At 50.1% G+C, this 23695-nt stretch overlaps 2 protein-coding genes across 2 annotated transcripts; one reads left to right on the forward strand and one right to left on the reverse strand.

Moving 5' to 3' along the window:
• Positions 1 to 15: 15 nt before the first annotated feature.
• On the reverse strand, positions 16 to 23649 carry LOC122377412 (ribosomal protein S6 kinase beta-1-like). Its single transcript, XM_043357415.1, has 11 exons — positions 23422 to 23649; positions 19017 to 19108; positions 16768 to 16805; positions 15643 to 15901; positions 13409 to 13605; positions 6548 to 6676; positions 3516 to 3723; positions 2984 to 3115; positions 1833 to 1940; positions 1294 to 1469; positions 16 to 618 (listed from the first exon to the last, which is right to left on the reverse strand). Exons 1-11 carry the CDS (start codon positions 23426 to 23428, stop codon positions 597 to 599), a joined length of 1368 nt encoding a protein of 455 aa, XP_043213350.1. The 5' UTR covers positions 23429 to 23649; the 3' UTR covers positions 16 to 596.
• LOC122377411 (small G protein signaling modulator 1-like) lies at positions 7460 to 10946 on the forward strand. Its single transcript, XM_043357414.1, has one exon. The coding sequence runs from the start codon at positions 7543 to 7545 to the stop codon at positions 10561 to 10563; it is 3021 nt and encodes a 1006-aa protein (XP_043213349.1). The 5' UTR covers positions 7460 to 7542; the 3' UTR covers positions 10564 to 10946.
• Positions 23650 to 23695: the final 46 nt, after the last annotated feature.

A 23695-nucleotide genomic window follows, 5' to 3' on the forward strand; every position in this document is an offset into this window, starting at 1 on the left:
ACGCACACGACTGGGTCCGGCTGCCACTTTGTATTAGTTTAGCTGACGGCGGCGAGCTCGGCCTCCGACGGCAGCTGCGCGACACTGTCGTACAAAAAAACACGCCGATCGGCGCCGTCCAGCCGGCGAGTGGTGCGTGCGCCGCCCGCACCCGCACACGGCCACAAACATATCCAAAACTGCCCCGGGAGTCAACAGAGTTTTTGCTCACGTTGAAAGCAACGTCTCGGTAAATTGTAACAACGGTAGACGACAGGCGGGCAGCCGGTCAGGCCACATCATACAAGCCTGTCCTGCCCCGCCAAGGCACGCTTTAACACAAGGACCATTCGAGCCCCAAAAATAGGGTCGCCATCCATCCGTAATAAAAATCTAAACATTACAAACATTATGACATCGCCTCCTATTTCGAAGACTCGAATGCTCAGCCTTAGAAGCGTTCTTATGAAGACGGGTTTGCCCTCTGTCTGGCGCGCGCGCTCTGTCGACGTCGACCGCTGAGCGTGGCCGTTTCGCCAGCTCCGAGCAGCGTCCGCGCGTGGCTGGGTGTGGCCGGGCCGACCAGGGCGCCGCGCCGGCCGGCCGCAGTCGCGTCACTACAGACGAGTCACCTGGGCGCTGTGACCACGGAGCGTCCCGGACGACGGACGACGCAGTGCAGACCGCCGAAAGAGAAAGAAACAGGGAGAGAAAAAGAAAGAGAAAGAAAAAGAAAAGATACAGAGAGAAAGAGAAATGAAGAAAGAGAGAAAGAAGGGAGACAGAGTGAGAGTTAGTAAGTATCTATCAGACCATGGAAATCTCACAGCAGCAGCAGCAGCTATACAGTGGATTCGGTACAGGGCCGGCCCGTGAAGTCGGTACAGGGCCGGCCGGGGCGCCGCTAAGGGCGCAGTCGCTCTCTCTGGGCGCGGGTTCACACACCGGCGTGGACCGCAGGCGCTCAGCTCGGGCCGCGGTCTCACTAGCGCCGCGCGCGCCCCAACGCACTCCATTGAGCAATCTGGCCTGGCCGCGCCGGCGCGCTGACGAGGCAAGTTAGTGACTCCCTACGGAGTCCGGCCAGGGGGCGGGCGCGCCGCGCTGCGCCGATCGCGCGGCGGGCAGCCCGGGGCCGATACCCAGACGGCCGCTTATACAATCACCCAAATACATCTACACGCATTCACATACTATCTGTCTTCAGCTCTATCAGTACCGGAGGCGCATTAGGCTATTGTGCCCGGCGGCGGCGGCGCGGGCCGGGGGAGGGACGGAGGGAGGGGCGCGGGTCAGTGAGGCTGCCACACCCACTTGGGCTGCGGCGGCTGCTGGGAGGTGTCCATCAGCTCCTCGGCGGGCGCCGCGCCCATAGGCGCCGGAGACGGGAACGCCAGCGGGCCGCGCTGCGGCTTCCGCGGCGAGCGCGGCCGGAACGCCATCGGCCGGTTCATCTCCTCCAGGATGGACGGCGCCACGTAGGTGAAACCCTGCGGACGGCCGTGGTGCGCCAGTTAGTCACACAGTGTGTCCTGATCCAGGGTGCAGGCTTCCCACACAACTGGAAATCCGCTTCAATCAACAACCACAGGTGAATGTCGAGATCCACAAAACAGCACTTGACAATACGGCATTGTTGCTGTTTCGCCAGCCCAGTGGCTGACAGGACTATGTACTCTATGAAAGAATATACCATGCGATATATTTTGAGCACGTAAAGTAATTAACGATTATGTCAAAGCGGGAAAGCTGCGTCACAAATGAATGAGACAACGCAACTTTTAACACAGAGCCCTGGCCACTGGTCAGGGCTCTGTGGTCAGTGAACAGCCCGTGTCACGCCGAGTACCCACCTCGAAGACCAGGTTGGCGCTCTCGGAGAGGTGCGAGTCGTCTGGCGAGTCGACGGGCGGCTGGTTGGTGAACCGCTGGTCGAACTGCGACGTATCCTCCTCGCTTGTCTGAACGCAGCGGGGGTAATAGATCAGTCCCAGTCCCCTCACCAACAGCCAGCGGCAATAGTCCCAGTCCCTCGCCCACAGCCAGTGGCAATAGTCTCAGTCCCCTCACCAACAGTCAGTGGAACTAACCTCAGTCCCCTCACCAACAGCCAGTGGAACTAACCTCAGTCCCCTCACCAACAGCCAGTGGAACTAGTCTCAGTCCCCTCACCAACAGCCAGTGGAACTAACCTCAGTCCCCTCACCAACAGCCAGTGGCACCTAGTCTCAGTCCCCTCACCAACAGCCAGTGGCAATAGTCTCAGTCCTCTCAACAGCCAGTGGAACTAACCTCAGTCCCCTCACCAACAGCCAGTGGCACTAGTCTCAGTCCTCTAAACAGCCAGTGGAACTAACCTCAGTCCCCTCACCAACAGCCAGTGGCACTAGTCTCAGTCCCCTCGCCCAAAGCTAGCGACACCTGCCTCAGTCTCAGTTCCCTCACGAATAGCCAGTGTTGCCGGATTAGTCTCAGTTCCAGTCCCCCTCACACAGCCAGCGGCACCGGTATCAGTTTCCTGATCTGCTAACAGCTTAGTCTCAGGCTCAATCCTTTCACCCACAGCCAGCGACACCAGTCTCAGTTTCAGTTCAGTCTCCTCACCCTCACCCACAGCCAGCGCCGGTTTAATCTCAGTCTCGGTCACGTTACCAACAGCCAGAGGCACCACAGATATTTTTTATATCTTATGCATATAAGATCTCTATGAGATCTCTATAGAGATCTTATATACCTATACCTTACGCGTATAAGATCTCTATGAGAGGCACCAGGAGTGTCAGTCCCCTCGCCCACAACCGCGGTCACAAAAAGTTGAAATATCATGAACGGCTATAGCTTAACTATTTTGTATGAGAGGCGGAAAGGGGATCTTATATTCCATCCGGAACGAAGGAGCGACGACCACTAGACTGATCGTAAAGAGGCGACAAGATGCCTGTCACTCACGAGGCTGGGTTTGACGCTGCGACCACGAGTGACGTATACAACAACAAGCACTTACGAGGCTGGGTTTGAAGGGCGGCTCGAGCTGCCGGTTGGCCACGTCCGCCCAGTTTGTGTTTTTGAAGAAGGGATGTGTCTTGATGGGGTCTGCGTCCTCGGGTCCACTGCCCAGCCGCTGCTTCTCCTGACGCTGTGAGCAGACGACGGAAGGTTACAGTCGGCACATAACCATCGCAACGAATACCAGATGATTCGAAACCCGGCCATCGAGACGACTGGACTAGCATGAGACATGAATTATGTAGCTTGGGTTAGTCCCGAGAAGAAAAAATATTCAAATCCTTCTCCTCCACACCGCTACCCTCAGTCCGGGCCGGACAGGCCACTTTATCCAACGCGGGCTGCTCCCATTGGAGCGCACCGCTGCTCCAAAGGGAGCCCACCCGTAGCCACCCTGTCCTAACGGCGGGACGGGGTCTGCCACAAGTATGTGCCAGTAACAGGCGGCCCTGTCACCGATGCCCACCGGTACCGGTGGCCGACTCGGCGTCACAGGCCGAGTCGGCCACTAGGACGACAGAGAACTCTACCTTGAGCAGCTTTCTGACGAGGTCGCGCGCGTCGGCCGTCAGGTAGGGCGGCAGGTTCAGCTTGCCCTTGAGGATCTTCTCCATGGTTTTCTTGCGGTTCTCGGCGGTGAAGGGCGGCGCGCCGGTGAGCATGTCGTACATAAGCGCGCCCAGCGACCACCAGTCGACCGCCTTGGCGTGACCGGTGCGGGTTAGAATCTCCGGTGCCCTGCATCCAACGCACGACTTAGTAAGGCCTATTCCAGCATCAAACGCACAGCCCACACGACACACATGTGATACGCAGAGTGTGGATAGAATTGATGGTTAGGATGCTAGCGTCACCCTGGCATAAAGAGAGACGCGTGGGCAGCATGGTATGGCGTGGATGACGTAGATGACGTCTCTTTGGGATGACGTAGATGACGCATTTCCGGGATTCGCTCGCACTGCACTGAAACGTCAAGACATTAAACAGAATGCGCCAAGGTACGGCACATGAGTCACAGTTCTGACGTCTGCCACAGTGGATCTGTGTTCGGCTGTTAGTAATTTCTTCCTTATTCGTTTTCAGCGTGGTAGAAGAAAAATGGTACATGGTGAAACAGATGAGATTATTTTGTGCGTAGCGCGGCCGGCTGCCGGCTAGCTGAGGCTCCAGTGACATCTAGCTAAAAACCCAGCATCAATGGGAGGGCACGTCAGCACCAAAAAAAAAAAACAACAACAACAACGACAATATACAACGTACAGTCTGTCTTAAAAAGTACCGCGCAAAGTAACGCTGGATCCATCAAGCCTGACCGAGGAAGGGCCTGCTAAATTTGAGTCACCGAAGCAATTGACATCCTCGTCCATTCCCCAGGTCAATTGGTTCGGTGACTTTCAAATTATGGCAGGCCCTTCTTCGGTCAGGCTTGATGGATCCACCGTTACTTTGCGCGGTACTTTTAAGACAGAATGTACAATGAGGTCTAGTGAACGAGCCACACAGTAGGAGTCATTACGATCTCCAACAGGCTCGGGTTAACCCTATTAGTGGCAGGCTCCTGGCTACCCCTATTAGTGGCAGGGGGGGGGCTGTTTACGACCCCCTTGATATCTCGAGATCTAACGGGCCGATTTTCAAAATTCAAACGGCATTCTATTTCGCTCAACGAGATCTACATTTCTTAAAAAAAAATTAAAAAATGTCAATAGGGGGTAGAGGGGGGGGGGGGGTAAAAACGGGCAAATTGCAGATACATTTTAGACTGTTTATCACGGTCAGGTTTTTGAACCAATCTTAAGTTTAACACAACTTTTGCCGATCGATAGAGAATGAACCAGGAATTCACATGGATCCTAAAAATATGCATTTTCAAAAATCATAGGCGGATACAGATCATTGAGATTGGGGGTAGGGGAAGGTGGGGTAAGACGGCCCAGCGGGGCAAGACGGACCACCAGCCCTCCCGGCTGAACCGCTGCTGGTATCTACTGCTTTATGCACTCACTATGTTTGTTTTCCTTCGTAACAATGGCCACCTTGAGCTCATGCTGCTAGGATGCATAGCTTTTGAGTTATTGAGAAAAATGTTGTTTTTCGTCAAACCGATCTAATATAAGAGGTCTACGGGTGATTCAATTACGGCGCCTTTCTTGCATGATTAGTTTCTATTTTGCACTTAACCGTGAAGAACAAAGTTATAAACTTAGTTATAGTCACACTTTAGGAAAGGCAAGGTTTTGCAATGCTGGGCTATTTGACATATACGTCATGATAATGACAGAATTTAGATTTGGGGCAAGATGGACCACTGTGGTCCATCTTACCCTGTGGTGGTCCATTGTACCCTGCATATAGAAAGTTCTTTTCCAAAACATTGACACAAGTTTAAGTAAGCTATTTTTTCAGGAAGGAGTCTTTGTTGCATGTGAGCCATGCATGCAAGTGCTCAGTTAGCATGCATTCATGCCAAACGACAATCAACACACATGTTCCCAGCTTTTAGCTGCACTTCCATCACACATGAGTAAAGAATAAAGGCTCATTTTGTTATTTTACCATTCTGGTTACTTTTTCTTACAAGAGTACAGAGCAGAAGTGTAACACACATGAACGGATAGCAGGCACTGCTGGGTGGTCCGTCTTACCCCACGTTTTTTCTTGTCTGAGCTTTTGACATGCCCCTCTTTAAGAGCATCCACCGCCTAGATGTCTTTAATTTGAAATTTAGTCTTTACACATATCAACAGAGGAAGGATTGAGCATTCCGAAGACTATAAATAATATGAATTACGAGAGCAGTGTAGCAAGATATGCGGCCTCAAACCTTAGCTGGTCCATCTTACCCCACCTTCCCCTACACAAAAAGTATAGTAAATAAGGTTTTTGTTGGTACTGTTTCTAAAAAGGGTGGCAATGGTTTTGTTATGTTACAATTTTCTTATGAGAGAACGACTAAAATTGTATTGGTCATGCATAGGCGGTGTCAGGGCACCTATGTTGGGAGGTAAAAAATAACCCCCCTTTTTGGACGCCTGGATCCGACTATTATAGCAAAAACGTGTCAAAAGAGGATGCACAATAACTTTATATGTTATCACATGATACCTTTCATTCACTGTTCGTAAAACTGGTGCAGCATCGTGATCTTCGCCCAAATGACTCGCTTCACGAATAGGACCCCCCAATTCCCAGTGCTCTGGAGCCGCCCCTGGTAAAGTTATGAACTTGAAATTTTCAGGGAATGTGCCCAATTTAGTTTTAGGAAAAGTCAGAAAATTTCAGCATCGTAGCTTCAGCGGTTTCGGAGATATTCCCGAAAAACCTGAGGGGTGGATAAAAACAACCCCCCCCCCTGCCACTAATAGGGTTAACCCAAGTCCATCGTTGGTATCTTCGGAAGTTTGTCGATTAAGAAGAAGTGTCATGAGTCCCAGACCCCTAAGAGAGTAGGTAGCTCCCACTCGGGGCAAAAAAAAAAAAAACAAAAAACAATATGGCCACACAAAGGTGCCGCAGAAAGAAAAGCTGTCATTACACGCGCACAGTAATGCTGAAGACTCACATGTACTCGATGGTGCCGCAGAATGTGTGGGTGACCAGGCCGTCCTGGATGCTCTCCTTGCACAGGCCGAAGTCGGTGAGCTTCACGTGGCCAGTCGCGTCCAGCAGGATATTCTCCGGCTTTAGATCTCTGCAATACAACAGGGGGCGGATGGCTTAGTCAGTATATCTGTCGGTTCCCAAACCGTCATCTGGGATATATGGATTGTGAGACACGCCGTTTTAGGAAATCTTTCATTTTATTTCAAGTTGAGTAACAAGTTGATCCAGGAAAAGCATGATTCCATCACTGTGGCAGCTGCCGTGTTCCCACGTACCGGTGAAGAGATGAGAGCTTCCTGGATAATATCCAGATGCTCCATATTGTTTTGCCTCCGAGCAGAGGGATGAACGGAAGGGAGGAGGGTATTTGAGACAATCGGAGACAAATGCAATAAATCTAGTGTTTGCTTGTTTATTGGAGCTTTAGGGCGCGCCGACTGCTGGGGTCATTTTGCGCCCATGCAATAAATCTATCGAGACCAAAGCAAACGTCCTAATTAGATAAGTAACTAGCAATAAAACAATAGATGTGTGTCGTTATCTCCATTAGAACATATCCTGTAACATCAATTAGCGAAACAATTTGCTACATGAGCAGCTTCCCAATAACGCAATCATGCATACTCCTACTCGGTATTGAGTGTGGCACGCGCCATCGATCGGTTCTCGCCGCCAGCGGGAAGGGGAGCAACAGGCGGCGTCTCGGCTCGGCTCGGCTCGGCTCGGCTCGATGGCCGACTGGCTGACGTCAGCGACCCACCTGGCCGGCGGCCGTTTCACGGGCATCGATCGGCGGCGCGCGCAGTCGCCGTCCGACGGCGCCGGTCGATCGGCCGCCGCCCCGCTCAGCAGCCACATTCGCCGCAATCCGGTGCCGTCTCAGCCAGCAGCTCGTGAGGTGAGCTGAGCCAGCCACGCGCCGGTCGCGCTCACAACGCCCCAGTCGCCGCCGCCATGGGGCCGGAGACCACAGCCGAGGACGAGAAGGCTCGCCTCATCGGCGCCGTCAAAAAGGAGGTCAAGCAGCTGATGGAGGAGGCCGTCACGCGGAAGTTCACCCACGAGGACTCGGCGTGTATCACGGCACTGTGCGCCTCCGTGGACGCGTGCCTGTCGCACGGTCTGCGGCGACGCGCGCTCGGACTGTTCAAGACCAACTCCACCACAGCGCTGCTGCACAAGATCGGCCGCAGCTGCGAGGCGGCGGCGCTCATCTCGACACGGCTGCAGGAGCTGGAGACAGCCGAGCCGGGCAGGCGCAGCTCCAGCAGTGGCGACTCTAGCTCTCGGATCAGCCCGCGGCCGCCACCGCTGCTCAAACGCACCTCCAGCCAGATCGGCACCCGATATCTCTGGCTTCGGCAGGCGCTCTTCGAGAAACAGCTGGCCAACATTATCAACTTCCTCGTGCAGAACAGCAACCAGTACTACGAGCGGGACGCATTGATCGCCGACCCAGACTACGGCACCATCCTGGGCTCGCTGCTGGTGGGCCCGTGTGCGCTCGAGTACACCCGCATGAAAACCATCGACCACCTGTGGTCGGACCCGCCGGCCGACGAGCTGGTGCAGCGCGCCCGCATCTCGACGGCGCCCTACAGCTCGCCCAGCACCCCGCCAGCCGGCCGCCGCCCGGGCCTCCAGTTCAGCGGTAGTGCGCGCACCCGGCCCCTCAGCGTCGACGGCCTCAACGTGTCAGCGAGGGATTACGTCGAGTCACTCCACCAGAACAACAAGGCCACTCTGCTGTACGGGAAAAATAACGTCCTGGTGCAGCCGCCGCAGCAGGCAGCGCCCCTGCCCGGCTACCTGTCCCTGCACCAGCTGCCCGACTGTTTGGTGATCAAGTGGACACCCAACCAACTGATGAACGGCTGTCACTCGGAAGGCGGTGAGCCAAATGACAAGGAGAAGAGCGCCTTCTGGGAACACGCACTTCAGGTGCGTGTTGATGAGATCGTCTACCTGCACTGTCACCAGCAGGCCGACACGGGCGGCACGGCTGTGCTGGTGGCGCACGACGGCGTGCAGCACCCGCCGGTGCTGTTCCCGCGCGGCGGCCACCTGCTGGCCTTCCTCTCCTGTCTGGAGACGGGCCTCCTGCCGCACGGCCAGCTCGACCCGCCGCTCTGGTCGCAGCGCGGCCGCGGCAAGGTGTTTCCGCGACTCCGGCGGCGCGGCCGCGGCCGACTGCCCTCCGAGCCCGCTCCGACCTCAGGCACGTCGACCAGCGATGAGGAGGCCGAGGCAGCCGACTACGTGTTCCGCATCCTGTACTCGCAGCGTCCGCCGGCCGTCAACTCGCAGGAGCTCATGTATCCGTCGGCCAACCGATGTGGCCCGCTCTCCTGGCGCGCCACCAACACCAAGCTCTCGTCGTCCACCATGTCAACTTCATCCACGTCCTCGGGCAAAAGTCTTTCTATCTCAGAGACGGACACTCAGGTAGCCAACGACGTATTCCCCGAGCAGCAGTCGACGCCACCCAAACAGCCGCCCGCTCCCCTGCCGCCGCCACTGCCGGAAGGGGAGCAGTTGCAAGACACTGCCGAAAGCGACGGCCAAGTGTCGCCCAGCATCAAACTGGTCTGTGACAGCATGCGTCGCCAGATACTGACACGCGCCTTCTACGGCTGGATGGCGCACTGCCGCCACCTGCGCACGGTGCGCACGCACCTGGCAGGACTGGTGAGCGCTAACCTGGTGTCGCCTCAACAGCCAACTGACGCCACCTGCGGCCTCACAGGAGCTCTGTGGGACGCCTGGGGCGCGGACGGCTCCTGGCACAACCAAGACGAGGTCTTCCGGCACGTCTACTTCGGTGGCGTGGAGCCTGAGCGCCGCCGCCACATATGGCCCTTCCTGCTCGGACACTACGCGTTCGATTCGACACCAGCCGAGCGGGAAACACAGGACGAAACACTGCGGCACGACTATGAGAGCATCATGTCCGAGTGGTTAGCTGTGGAAGCGATCGTACGTCAACGGGACCGAGAGCTGGCGGCCACCAACATGGCTCGCTGTTCGCAAAACAGTGTGGTGAACGACGGTGCCACCGATGGAGACGCAGCCACGCCCATGGAAACAGTGCCGGAACCGGAGTCGGAGCCGGAGCCTGAGAAGGAGCAGCGTCCTCCGTCCATCACCGAACCGGAGGAGGCAGAGGAGGCGCCAGAAGCGACACCGCAGGAGCCTGAGGTCGAGGTCGGCGAGTCCTCGGAGCATCTGCGTGTCGACGACGCCGTTGGAGAGCCCGGATCGGGTTGTGGATCGCCGGTCAGCAGCAATGGAGGCGTGTACGCCAACGAGCTTCTCGACGCCTTCGCGCTAAATCTGCATCGTATTGAGAAGGATGTGCAGCGCTGTGACCGCAACTACTGGTTCTTCACGAATGAAAACCTCGACAAGTTGCGCAACATAATGTGCACATATGTCTGGGAGCGCCTTGACACGGGCTACATGCAGGGTATGTGCGACCTGGCGGCGCCGCTGCTGGTCGTACTGGAGGACGAGCCAATCGCCTACAGCTGCTTCTGTCAGCTGATGGAGCGAATGAGCGCCAACTTCCCTCAGGGTGGAGCCATGGACCAGCACCTGGCCAACATGCGCAGTCTCATCCAGGTCATGGACAGCGAAATGTTCGAGCTGATGCACCAGAACGGCGACTACACGCACTTCTACTTCTGCTACCGCTGGTTCCTGCTGGACTTCAAACGCGAACTGGTGTACGCTGACGTGTTCCTGGCATGGGAGACCATATGGTCGGCGAGTAGGCTGGTGTCACCACACTTCGTGCTGTTCATCGCCCTGGCACTGGTCGAGTACTACCGTGACATCATCCTCGACAACAACATGGACTTCACAGACATCATCAAATTCTTCAACGAGATGGCCGAACGGCATGACGCAAAAGCAGTCCTGAGTATGGCACGAGATCTCGTCACACAGCTGCAAACCCTCATCGAAAACAAGTAGAACAGGACTGACAGTCGACCTGATACGGCAACTTGGTCTGACGCACACCCGGCACATATGAGAGCAGTGGTGATTCGGTGGAGGCGATGCAGTGTAGTGATTGGTGGTGCTGTGGCATAAATGTGGTGATGAGGCACCAGCTGGGTGAGTTAGAAGTGAACCAACTGAGATGAAAAGTGAAAGCCGTGGCTGCAGAAAACAGAAGTGTGTCTGCAATTAACTAATAGCTATGGCTTAAGTGGGCTGAAAAGTGACTACAAGAGCATGAAAGCTGTGGCTGCAGGGACCGAAGGAGTGACTAAAAAGTACTGATAGAGCTGCCGCTACAAGAAAAGAGAGCCGTGTCTAGGACGGACTCATAACTGTAACTACAGGGGACTGAACTATGGGTGAAATGGAATGAAAGGTGCGGCTAGAGGGTAGTGAGAGTTTTAGTTGCAGGCAGTGAGAACCGTGGCTGTAAGGAGCTGAAATGTATCTATTTACCACAGCTGCGGCCACAGGTGAGTGAGTGTTTTGAGTGCGGGAGCGACAGCTGCGGATGAAACGGACCGAAAGTCGGCTGCAATGGGCTGGTGCGAGTGTGCAATGTGTTAGCCTGTGAGCGTGTGTGTTTGAGTGCGGATCAGTCGGTACAGGTGGGCAGGTGCCATATGTGTTGACCCACAGGCGGAGGCAGCTGGCCTGTCCTCTCGCGATGCGCTGTGCGCGGCTAGGTGGTTCTAGCGGGTCGACAATGGCGGTCTCGTGTCTGCTGTTGCGTTGCATTGCATTTTATAGTCTATCATTCCTACGAGTCGACTGTGTTCCGAGTCTGTTCTGAACTTTGATATACGCCTGCTGGCTGTGCGACACGAGCAGCGCAGTCTTGTTACGTTCTGGGCAGCCTGTTAACTAGTCCGATGCCAACGACTGGCCCGTGCACCGCCGCGACTCCTCACTCGCTCTCTATGCTGGGTCTGACTATGCGCTGTCTTTGGGCCGGTCCGTTTCCATCCAGCGAGGGCGCGGCTCCCCACTGTCGCCTCAGAGACTGACTGAGCGGCGGTGCGCCAGGCGAGAATGGCGACGTCCAGGAGGGAGCCCCGTGTTTATGTTGTGAGGCGTGTCCACTGTGGAGGCCGAGCGCGCGCTCCCGGCCGTCTGTCCAATACAATGCTGTCTCTGGTGATCGCAGCTCTGGGCACTGAGAGACCGGGCGAGTGGAACGGTGCAATGTGCAGACAAGACGGGAGGGATTCGGTGCAGCGGGACACGGGGCAGGGTTGCGACTCTTATTTGGTAGCGTAAACCAAACATTGACAGAATGGAAAGGGCCAAGGATATTTGCAAAAAATTCAGTAACCGACGCCGATAGTCGTTATCATTTACGTAGGAAGATTAACAAACGTTATACATACAAACGACACTCGAATCTGACGAAAAGAAGAACACAGAAGGGACGCATGCCCACTCTGACGGCTCCAACAGAACGTATAGCTCTTTCGGCTCTATCGGAGCAGAGAGCTCCGCGCGATCGGAGCTGGTGCAGTGCCGCCGGACCGGCGAATGGCCTCGGCAGCAGCCGCGCGCAGTGCGACCGATAGTCGCCAGGCCAGATAACCAATCGGCCCACAGCCGCCCTGGGGCCAATCATTTACAGGGAACTGCCACAAACGTCACTGACTGAGCCCGTGCACCTTACCGATGTCTTTTATGTGTGCTATCCTCAGTTCATGCGTGTTCTCATCCAGCTGAGGAAACAGCAGATGACATCTCTTCATATCAGAACGAGCGTAATTTTCAGTACATATCCATTCAGACCATATTTTAGGTAGCATGCTACGAAAGAGAAGATGGAAACAGACAAGACCCAAAACTGGATAGGGAGTTCACTCTGGGGCATTCTCAGCCGAATTATTAATCATATTAAAGGGAGTGAGATTTGAGCACCTGAAATCAGTGCAGTTTTCATCTGCATCGACTCTGAAACGCTCCAAAACACACTTTCTTCACCAGTGATGTGCTAGGCGACACGGCGCCCGCCGCAGTGGCTTGAAATAAGCACGCGTCGGTTCAGTGCCTAGGGCAGGCGCTGCATTGCGTGCAACGACCGTTACGGTGGTGCTACACAGAGCTGATATGAATTCATAGTGCGGCACCGGACATCCAGATAAAGTAGACAACACCTTGTCGAAGCATTGTGAGATACCGCTTATCTGTATAGGAATTAGGAAGAGTGCACCGTCAGAGGCCGTCTTTAGATACACATGTGTAGCTCGTGTGGGCCGTGTTGTCGCGGAATATCAGGGCGGGCCGCCATCGATCGACACAGTTCCGCAGACTGCTGTGGGTGGCAGTCGATGAGCTCACCGCGATGTGATTATCATACCATATTCAGGCTGGAGTGCGCCACCGATGATCCCTATCTCATCCGTGGCCGATCATACTCTGATTTGATAGATCAACTGCACCGCCCCGGTAACGCGTGTGGAGTTGGTCGAGTGTTCCTCAGTGACCCCAGAGCGGAAGGAGCCGGCATCACGTCACAAACTCACCAAACTATCCAGAGTTCGAACTATGCACTGTTGAAGAAAATTACTAGAATAGATTGGAATATTTTACATAATAAGCTCCTTTCAGAAATATGTGCCAAGTTTGCAATTGTAGTTAGTGCATCACATTACATTTGGTTAAAATAACTTCCACACGGATTCACACTCGAACTTCATGCTGAAAGGAGTAAAGTGAAACACCGCAAACAAATGAAACACTGAGTAGTCTGTAATGCACACGCAACAAGTACAAGTCATTAAAAACATGATTATGCCGGGGCCGAGACCAGCCGCACTGACGATGCGCTCACCTGTATATGATGCCCTGCAGGTGAAGGTGCTCTAGCGCCAGGATAATCTCGGACAAGTAAAAGCTGGCCGTGTCCTCCATGAAGATGCCCTCTCGCTCCAGGTGCATGAACAGCTCCCCGCCAGACAGGTACTCCAGGATCAGGTAGAGCTTGCCGCCCGTTTGGAACGCGTACATCAGGTCCACGATAAACGGGTGCTGTGAACGGCAGAGGGCGCGGGTGGGTGAGAATTGAGAAACTGACGACGAAATACACGGTCAGGAAGTATCAGGGACGTAGCTGACCGACCACACAGTTTATAGCTGGTACGCTCACGTTTTCAAAGTTTTGTTACGCTTTTCTCGCCGTCTTTAAACCTACTTTGTTTTCCTTTCTCCTTCCCATCATAAACTGTGAGAACAAGGTCGACTTAAATCACATGCGCTCTTTGATAATTAAAAAAAAAATGTATTAGCATTTAAACTCAGCCGGCAGTGGTACCGAATAATATCTTGTTTTCTATCGTGCAGTTACGAATTGTAAATACCGCATGGCAAAAGACATATTGACTCGGGTAAGTTGAAAAATAAAATGGGACAGAAATAACAACAACCTTGCAAAACAATGCATCGTTACATACAGTGGCGGATCCAAAAAGGCGGTCTTGGACGCTGCGAAAGGGAAGGGCGTGCAGTCCATACCCCCCTAAAGTTTTTTTTTTAATTCCAAAAGCTCCTCGGATTTCGATTCCATCCGCACTGCTGTGCAGTTTAGGACAAACTTTTCCCTAGAAAAGTTGTGCACTTTACATTTTATAATGAAAAAAGTAAATTTTCGCCGATTTCGGGAAATGCTCCCCTCCCCCCAGGGGGGAGCATTCCCCCGCAAGTGGTTACAGACATTCATCTTGTTTCCAGTGACGTTATCACCGTATACTAGAAAACAATGGGCGTGATGCGTGATGGCTCGAGAGTGGCGGCTACTGACGAGTGAGGGACGACATCCTGTCACTGTTATGAGTCGACTGTGCTAGTGTTGTGGACTGTGGTACACTTCTTTTCTGCTATGTCAGTGTATACTGTATAGTGTATACTCGTAAGTTGATCATGGGATAGCAAGCTCAAGAGGATATGTAAATGTTTGCGGTCAGACGTATTATCCCCTTCTATCCAGAACGCGGCCCGAGTGCCGGCCACACTAACATGCCGGCATATGAGCATTTCCAGTACATGCGCGCTGAATTGGTGAGCGGTCCGCCAGCCGGCGGTCGGACATGATGTGTTGGACATATTCATAAACACGGGCCGATCTGTGCCAAGGTCAGCAGGGCAGCCGGACGGCCCGTGATGGCACTGAGGGCCAGTCGAAAGAGAGCAGCGCGGAGACAGGGGTTACAGCTGGACCAAGTCCGCCTATAAACGTTCGCGAAAATAATTTCAAAATTTTATCACACTACCTATTCACGCGACATAGTGCACTTCTCTGCAGTGTCAGATGTCTGTCTCCACTATCCATCTGTTACAGACCAAGACGAAAATCAAGACGAAAAAAGTGTTGTACGGACTACGGACGTCATAGAAATTATGTACCTTGTAATAACAAGTAATTCATATCGTAGCAATGCGTGAAGAAACGAGTCTAAGAATATTACGTTTTACGTGTAAAAAGGCACTACCAGCTCCATAACGATCGTAAAAATAACTGCTGTGTCCATTCCAAACCAAATCCGGACAGCGTTGCACACGAGGATAGCTGCCGCAGCGGCCAGTGACACTGTTCGGTGACGGCGTCGCGGGCGAGATGAATTCGGGGCGGGCCGCGTTCGGATACGCGTATGCGCTCAACGCTCGACTGTAAATTCTGACGCATTCACAAATCACATAATTATATCGATTGGGAAGGTGGAGACCAGAACAGCAAGCTTTGATTGGCGACAATTCTGGGCACTGGATCCACTTCTTTAAAGTATTCCGAATAAATAAACTCAAATTCAAGGGGCCAATGAACAGCATAAAACAATCACAACGAAACTTAATGCTTACACAACACGTTGTGCGTAATAATCGAAGAAAAAGTTACGCAATAAGAAAATGATCTCCGCTTTTGGACACATCCACGGAGTTCGCCTTTAACCGACTTCCCCACTCCCTGCGCCAATCATAGGGACGGGGACAAGCACAGGGATGGACAATACCTCTCCCCAGCGGCCGCGAGCTTATCCGGCGCGGTCAGACATCGCAGAGACAGCATCTTACCTTGACTGCTTCTAGGATGTTTCGCTCCGCCTTTGTGTGCGCCGTGTCCTTTTGATTCCGAACGATTGTCGCCTTCTTCAGCACCTTCATAGCGAACACCTTTCCGACATATTTGCCACTAATCTTCTTCACCTGGAAAACCTTGCCATAGCCGCCCTTTCCCAGGACTTTGCGAAGCTCGAAATCTTTGGGGCCGACCCGCTCCTTGCCGATATTGACGGTGCTCTCGTTCAGGGCCAATCGCTCTACGCCTTCTTGACTGAAACGGGACAAAATTCGACTTATCGGACAGTTATCTAACGGATAATTTCCTAGTAAATGCACCGAAAATCATGTATTCACGGCAAGTGAAATTATAAACAAAAGTCATGAGAGTGAAGCTGCGACTTGCATGTTAAAATAATACAAAGACATAACAGTGCAGCAGATAGTGGCGTGCCGACCATCTGCGCAATGCAGCTATGGGAGTCTATGATGGAACACTACGGCCCAGTTCCGTAAACACTGCCGTTACGCGAGCCGGTGCCATGGCCGACCCACACACCAGGCACGTGGCGCGCGACACACATGACACAGCTAGAGGCACCAGCCGCGATGTGACATGTCAGATATCGTACCTCAAGAACACCTTTTCCCGAAAAGCTGCACATGTTGGTAGGGATATGAAAGCAGCACATGCTGATACAAAACGTTTATCGTAGCCGTACGGCGAAAAAGTTCCGTTTGGAACTATGGAACGACAACGAAAACAGCTTTACAGATGCTCCGACAGATGTCGAGCCTAGCAATGCCCAATCAAATCATCAATTTAGAATATGAACATGAACTATTATTACCTATTTGATATTCAATTTCCTTTAAAAAAACGCATCGATGTGTCCGATCGAAACAAACCCAATGATATCAGTAAGTCGTATAATTTATTTAAAAAAAAAAAACAGGAAGAGCTCACACTACAGCATTTTAGGCGCAATTTCAAAAAGTTAAAGACCAAATTCAAAACGTTCACGTGCATTTTGAATGTAAACTTTTTGAATTTGGTCTTTAAATTTTTGAAATTGCGACTAAAAAGGTGTAGTCTGACGTGGGATAACGGTTTTAACGGGCAGCACCACAGTCACTTACTTCAGAAAGGCGTTCATGTCCGGCTGGTGGTCGAACTCCTGAAATGGAAATTATATCGTCAGATATATTGAGGGAAGGCAAAATTGCATAGTGAGTCGACAGCGATTGAACGCACCCGTAAAGATCGACTGTCTATTCCCAGGGAAGGGGGTGTTCGGCAAAACTTTTCTGCATACGCATTTCTGCATCTTTTCTGCATATGTTACCAGTAAGATGCCTTTCAGGGCGACAAACGAGCGAGCGAGAGGGTGAGCCTTGCACGTGCGGAATTGCGAGGGGCTGGGGGCACTTCCAACTGACTTGTGCACGGCACCCTAATAACCTGTCTCTAGCGATGTGCCAAATTTGGGGGCAATCGGCTCAGCCGTTCTCGAGATCTGGAAACGGCACCCTGCACGTGCGCACGTGCCAGCTGTGTCCCAAACGACTTTTGCACAGCACCCTACTAAACGGTCCTCCGCCGTGTACCAAATTTGAGCGCAATCGGTTCAGCCGTTCTTGAGATATGAAAGCGAACCCTGCATGTGCGCACGTGCAGCACCACCCCAAGCGTGACAGATGGGAATGCATTGCCTGGTGAGTGCCTACCTACATGCAAAGTTTTAGCGCAATCGGCCCAGTAATAACCGAGATATTGCAATTGTTTTTGTTACCAAACTGACACCCCTTCGTTTTGCGCGTGACACGTGCATAAGGGGTCACCCACATGCATCGCGAATAGTCCAATACTTGGTAGTTAGAAGGAATGAAGCTACCCTACCAAAATTACTGCCAGTAACTCGGTTTAGTAGTTGCGGAGATATAACCATCGCAAAAGCGTGATCACGGCCGGCCGCTCATACTCAGAAGTTTCTGCTACTCTACGTAAGAGTTCGCTCACTCCGCTCGCTCGTAATGAACATTTCATACCCAGACCTCCCACGGTCAGGTCACCAGGGCACGTCAATAGACCTCACTTAAGAAAAAGTTAAAATTTTTGCCTTAGCTGCACCGAGTGACGAATCACTTTGACAATTTCAGCGATTGATAAGAGCAACGATATGCAATGCACATGAAATGTATATCTTGGAATTTCGATGTCGGTGACCTCAGGTGAGGTCAATTTGACGACCTCTCCATAAAAGTCAATGGGATAAGTTGAAATGCGCCTCTTTTGGACGAACTCCATACTAAGCACTCCCAAACATCTGGTTACGGATCAAAATAAAGTACCGAATCAAATGATAGCACTCGAGACCCCTCTTTATGCCCCTGCGGTCATCTCAGGTCATGAAAGGTATCCAACAGTTTTCGCTAATAAATTTTGATAGAGGCATGCCAGAGCGGTGAACACCTCTTATGTGTTCAGCTCGACGGTAGATCTTTTCCGGTCAGGCGATGACCTAAACCTGAGGTCAAATTTCAAGTTGACCTTTTGCATTCGACGTGTCTCAACGAGAGGAACACATAGCCGGCAAAGGTAGGCTCGTACAAGCTTCGAGTCAAAAGCTATTGCAGAAAAAACGTTTCCGCATAACAACGACCATTTTCGCAGTTTTTGCCTTCTGCAGGCTAAACCCTTAACCTTAGGTCAAAGCTGAGAGAGTTACTCAGAAAGAACGTTAAAAGGGCTATCAAATGCATTTTTCTGCAGCGCTGTAGCTCTAATCATTTCCAAGTTATGCGCCGATTTGTCGAAAATTATCGATATAAGCGAAATTTGACCTTCGATTACCCCTGGTGGCCTGACCTCTCACCTGACCTGAAAATTGACCGAAGTTATTTGGTCTATTTTTTACGCTCTTTCAAATCCCACCTACTGCGTGTCGCTACGTCGCCCAGGAGCCGAGTTAAAAGGGAGTGTTCACTCCCCCTCCCCCCGGCAGAGCGCCGAACGAGTCTCATTACGGCGCACTTGCTATTTTTTTCGCATAGTTCTAGCTCAATAAGTGGTGAAACGGCGCAGGGGTCGTGCCAGTCCCCTCGGCCTGGACGTTTGTGGAAAACTGTTGTCCTGCCAGGTTCATGCTGTGATTGTAAAATGACACACTGACCTGAATTCCAATATCATCAGTGCATGCATCAGAGGCAAATAATGTAAGTTTTCCGTGACAAAAAAAAAAACAATGCCAAAAATATAGACTGTGAAACGAGACAACTCCAGGGAGTTTGGAGCAAGGCAGAACAAAATTATCATTTGAGCAGAAAGTTAGGTTAGGGGAGGAAGACTCATCCAACTTATGTTGTTAGATGATCCAACTCCAACTTGCCTGTTCGACGTCAATAATGTCATCGTCGTCGGACACCTGATCCCTGGTGTCGGACTCATGGAGCTCCATATCAAACACTCCGACTCCTGCACCTGAAACAAACACACCCGGATCAGCAACTCCCATGGAGCTCCATATCAAACACTCCGACTCCTGCACCTGAAACAAACACACCCGCATCAGCAACTCTCACCCCACTGGCATAGGCGGCGGAACGGGGAGGGCACCGTGCACCCCTTTGATTTTGACATTTTAACATTAGCCCTATGGACGTTGCATGGAAAGAATGGGACCAAAAGTCGGCAGTGCCCCCCCCCCCCCCTCTTAATTGAAGGTGTTCCGCCGCTACTGCCCACTGGGGCTCCTAGATTTCTACGTACCGCTGGGGGGGGGGGGACGTATGTTGTATTTAACACCCCTCCCCCTTCTAGCTCGCCTTCTGAGCCACACACCGACACGCGGTAGGCGGCGTACGACGAAATTGTTTCAGTCATTCTGAGGTCAGATCCAAGTTCAGGTCACCAGAGGTCACCAAAGGCCAAATTTCGCCTATTTCGACAATTTTCGACAAACCGGCACATAACTTGAAAACGGAGACAGCTGCAGCCTGCATCGCCTCAGAAAAGCGTATTTGATAGCCCTGTTAACGCTCGTTTTGTATACTGTCTTCAGATTTGACCTAAGGTCAACCGTTTAGCCTGCAGGGGAAAAACTGTTAAATAGACGATAGTCGCAGAAACGTTTTATTCCGCGATAACTTTTGACTCAAAACTTGCAAAAGCTTACTTTCACCGGCATTGTGTTCCTCTCGTCAAGACGTGTCGAATGAACAATAAGTTGACCTTGAAAGCCGAGTTTAAAAATTTAGTAGTAGGTACTCGTGGGCCACGTAAGAATACGCAGAAGGCAGCGTTCGAGAGAGCGCCAAAATATTGACGAAATCACTTCGGTCACTTTTTTGATTAGGTCAAAGGTCAGGTCACCAGAGGTCATTGAAGGCAAAATTTCGCCGATTTTCAGGTCGAATGCCGACAATTTCCAAGAAGCCAACGCATAACTCGGAAACCAATAGAGCTACAGCGCCGCAGAAAAGCGCATTCGATAGCCCTATTAACGCCCTTTCTGGGTAATTGTCTCAGATTTGACCTAACGTCAACGGTTTTGCCTGCAGGGGCAAAAACTGCCAAAATAGCCGATTTTTTTCGGAAAGTTTTTCTGCAATAACTTTTGACCCGAGCCTTGTACAAGGTTACTTTTACCGGCATCGTGTTCGTCTCGTCAAAACGCATCGAATGAACTATAACTTGACCTTGAAAGGTCAACTTGAAAATTTGACCTCAGGTCAAGGTCATGACCTGACCGAAAATGGTCATGTTGCATATCAGTCGATCCGTATCGTCGAGCTGAACACATCTAAGGCGTTTTCATCGCTCTAGCATGCCTCCATCAAAGGTTATTTGAGAAAAACTGTTAGATACCATTCGTGACCTGAGATGACCACAGGGGCATAAACAGGGGTCACGGACAGCATTTTTGTGTTCAGTGTGTCTAAGTTACTTGTAATGCAGTGTTTGGGAGTGTTTATGATGACTTTTGTCCAAAAGCGGCACATCTCAGTATTCTCCCATTGACTTATAATGGGGAGGTCGCAAAATTGACCTGACCTTGGGTCATCCATATCAAAATTCTGAGATATACATTTTGTACATGCTATTGCTCTTAGCAATCACTGAAAGTTTAAAAGCCATCGGTCACTCGGTGTAGCTATGGCAGACATTTAAACTTTTTATGAGGTGGGGTCACTTGAAGTGACCTGGTGACTTGACCTTCAATGACCTTGGTCTGAAATTTTCACAACATGTGTAGAAATGATGTCTGATAAGGTGTGCCAAAAACCACAGGGGGAGGGGGTGCTCAACCCCCCCCCCCCCCAGCAGGACATGGGTTAATGCATTTTAGAGAGTACAGAGTATACACAAGGCAACATTCTTTGACTCAATAACCTGCTACCTTGCACCAGGTATGTAGCTGTTATGTTGGCTTTAATTATGTTTTTTATGCTATAAGCTATCTAACAGAAGTTACATGAAAAGTAAGGTAACTGACTGTGTAATATTTCAAGAACAAAACTTTTTTATCAAAACTACCCCAACATGTTGTCTTTTGACTTTTTAAATGCTGATGGACCAAAAAAAAGAAGTTTTATTGGTTTTTACAGATAGTATGCCACTGGCAAAAGGCCAGCGATGGCTAAAATCTGATGCATGTGTAGTGTAATGTTAAATATCAAGAGTTCCTATTCAGCATTTTGCAATGCTTTATGTAATATAATGTAAGTAAGCACACAAACATGCTCCACATCAGTTGGGCAAACTAGACTTTTGGAATCAAAATATGGAGGCATCAATAATTTGATTCTGGTGGGAGGAGCCATGACCAAATATGGGCATGGAATCAATTTTTTGATTCATTTGGGTACACTTTTGACTTCAAATGAATCGTTACGGTTGAAAAAAGGCCCATGACGGTGAGATTTGTCTTTTAAAAGGTAGAAAAATGTGGTAGGTTTGCAAAAAGTGTTACCTCAAAGCTAAGAAATTGTCCCTTTGGCCTTGTGAATGGGAAGAAGACAGAGCCACTGTCCATCACGTAAAAGCTGTTTTGAGGAAATCACACTGTATGTTATTTTTGTATCATGAATCACATACTAACCAATCAGCATTTGTGTAAAATGGCAAAATAAAATTTTTAAACCCCTAATTATCATTGTTGTAGTGCTTTTATATTATTTATATGGTTTTTACCTGTTGCTTCAGTTTTTGTATTCTTGACATTTAAAAATTGTGAATTGTTATCAAATGTAGTGAAGGTAAAGTACAGCAATGCTATAGGTATCAGTTGTGGTGCTGAGGATACCACTAAATGAGAATAATAGCAAGATAAATGCTGTATTCTTGCAAGTCATTGATGCCTATCTGTTAACATTACCTGTGAATCAAAATAATGATTAGCCAGCTGATGGGGAATCAATATAATGATTATCTGTTTAAAGGAAATAGTTCACATTTTAACATGGGTTTTGAACTGGAATAGCAGTTCCGTAGCTTGGGCTGAGACGAGCATAAATCAGGAGCTTTTACAGCCCAACGATCACCCTAGGCAAAGATATTCTATTTCTCGTCCCGAAAAATGTGTCTTGCGTTGAGGATGTGTGCCTTGCATATATTCGCATCCAGTATGAAACGAGCATGGGTCCCGAAAATTCTTCAGAAACTAGAGAAATTATCTACGAGAACTCTAGAGAAATTCGCTCCAGTGAGGCGCTCCAGTAACAAAAGCACGAGCAGATCGCCCAAATGCAGGTGGCCGCGATAATTTTCAGTTTCTGAAGAATTTTCGGGACCCATGCTCTTTTCATACTGGATCGCGTGTGCCTTACAGAAACTGAAAAGTTCTTCCTATATCAAAAATATAGAAAATAATCTTTTGTTGTAAAAAGGTTTTATTTTCTTTGCTGATCATTTTGAACATAAAAAATCACAAATCCATTGCAAAAAAAATAATTTCGTGAAAGTGAACTATTTCCTTTAAAGTGAATCAATTCCTTGATTGCCTTTCACTACCTATAGAATTCAAAACGTTATGATAGGAGCAATATTATTTTGCTTAGGAGATAGTTCAAGCATTTCTGTTCAAGATCAGGCATGCTCCTTCTTGAAACACTCTCTTATTTTTATGTGATTGGTAAGTTAGAAATGGTCTGCATTTATGCCCAAAAAGAATCAATCTTTTGATGCCTCCATATTTTGATTCCAAAGGTCTAGTTTGCCCAACTGACATTATTTTTTACTGAAGTCAATTTAACCAAAAGAAAAATAACCAGCTGCCTTCACCTTTAATGCCTTAAGTGTCCCGCAAGTTCAAACAGCCATGAGAAAACAGCTGATGAAAAATAGCCACAGACCAGTTGGGAAGGCTGAAAGTTTATTAAGACAAAATTTGTCCAAATGGAAAAATGAGTGGTTGTTTCTCACATCGGTGGTTACTATTTGTAGCCGCTAAATGTGAAGGTGATCCAAAGCGACTTATAGCTTGGCCTAAGTCTGCATTTTTTTCTGCTGATAAAGTGGCCTCTGGACCATTATGTTTGGAAACCATATAACCTAAGGCTTAATGATTCATGAAATTCAATACTAACACACAAGCATGATCTTGATAGCTCTTATGATTTGGAGACAGCTGTTTGAATATCACAACTTCGGACATACGACAACCAAATAAACTTATTGACAGTCACAGAATCAAAACCAAAATATTCAAATCAACAAATATTAACAAGCAATTACCAACAATGTTCACCATGGAAAAAATGAGCATAAAACATAGAAAACAGATAGGTACTTACTCATCATGAATGCTTGTGTGATCCCTTCTATGCCAACGATATTTTAATGATCTTCAAGCACGCACTAAAAACCACATGCGAACCTTCTTCCAAATAATCATAAGTTTACTTTATTAGCTTTCTACGTGGATATTGTCCTCCACAAAGTGCATAGCCCTTTTTTCTCTTTACAAAAGCGCACCTTCCATAAGTCGCATTGCGCCACTCACACGGCCGATCTGACACGAACAAGGATGTGATATTGAGGGTCATTCGTATCGTTAAACTACAGTCC

This window comes from Amphibalanus amphitrite, unplaced genomic scaffold, assembly GCF_019059575.1.
Source record: "Amphibalanus amphitrite isolate SeventyFive unplaced genomic scaffold, NRLGWU_Aamphi_draft 000044F_arrow, whole genome shotgun sequence".
In the NCBI taxonomy this organism is placed as follows: Eukaryota; Metazoa; Arthropoda; class Thecostraca; order Balanomorpha; family Balanidae; genus Amphibalanus; species Amphibalanus amphitrite.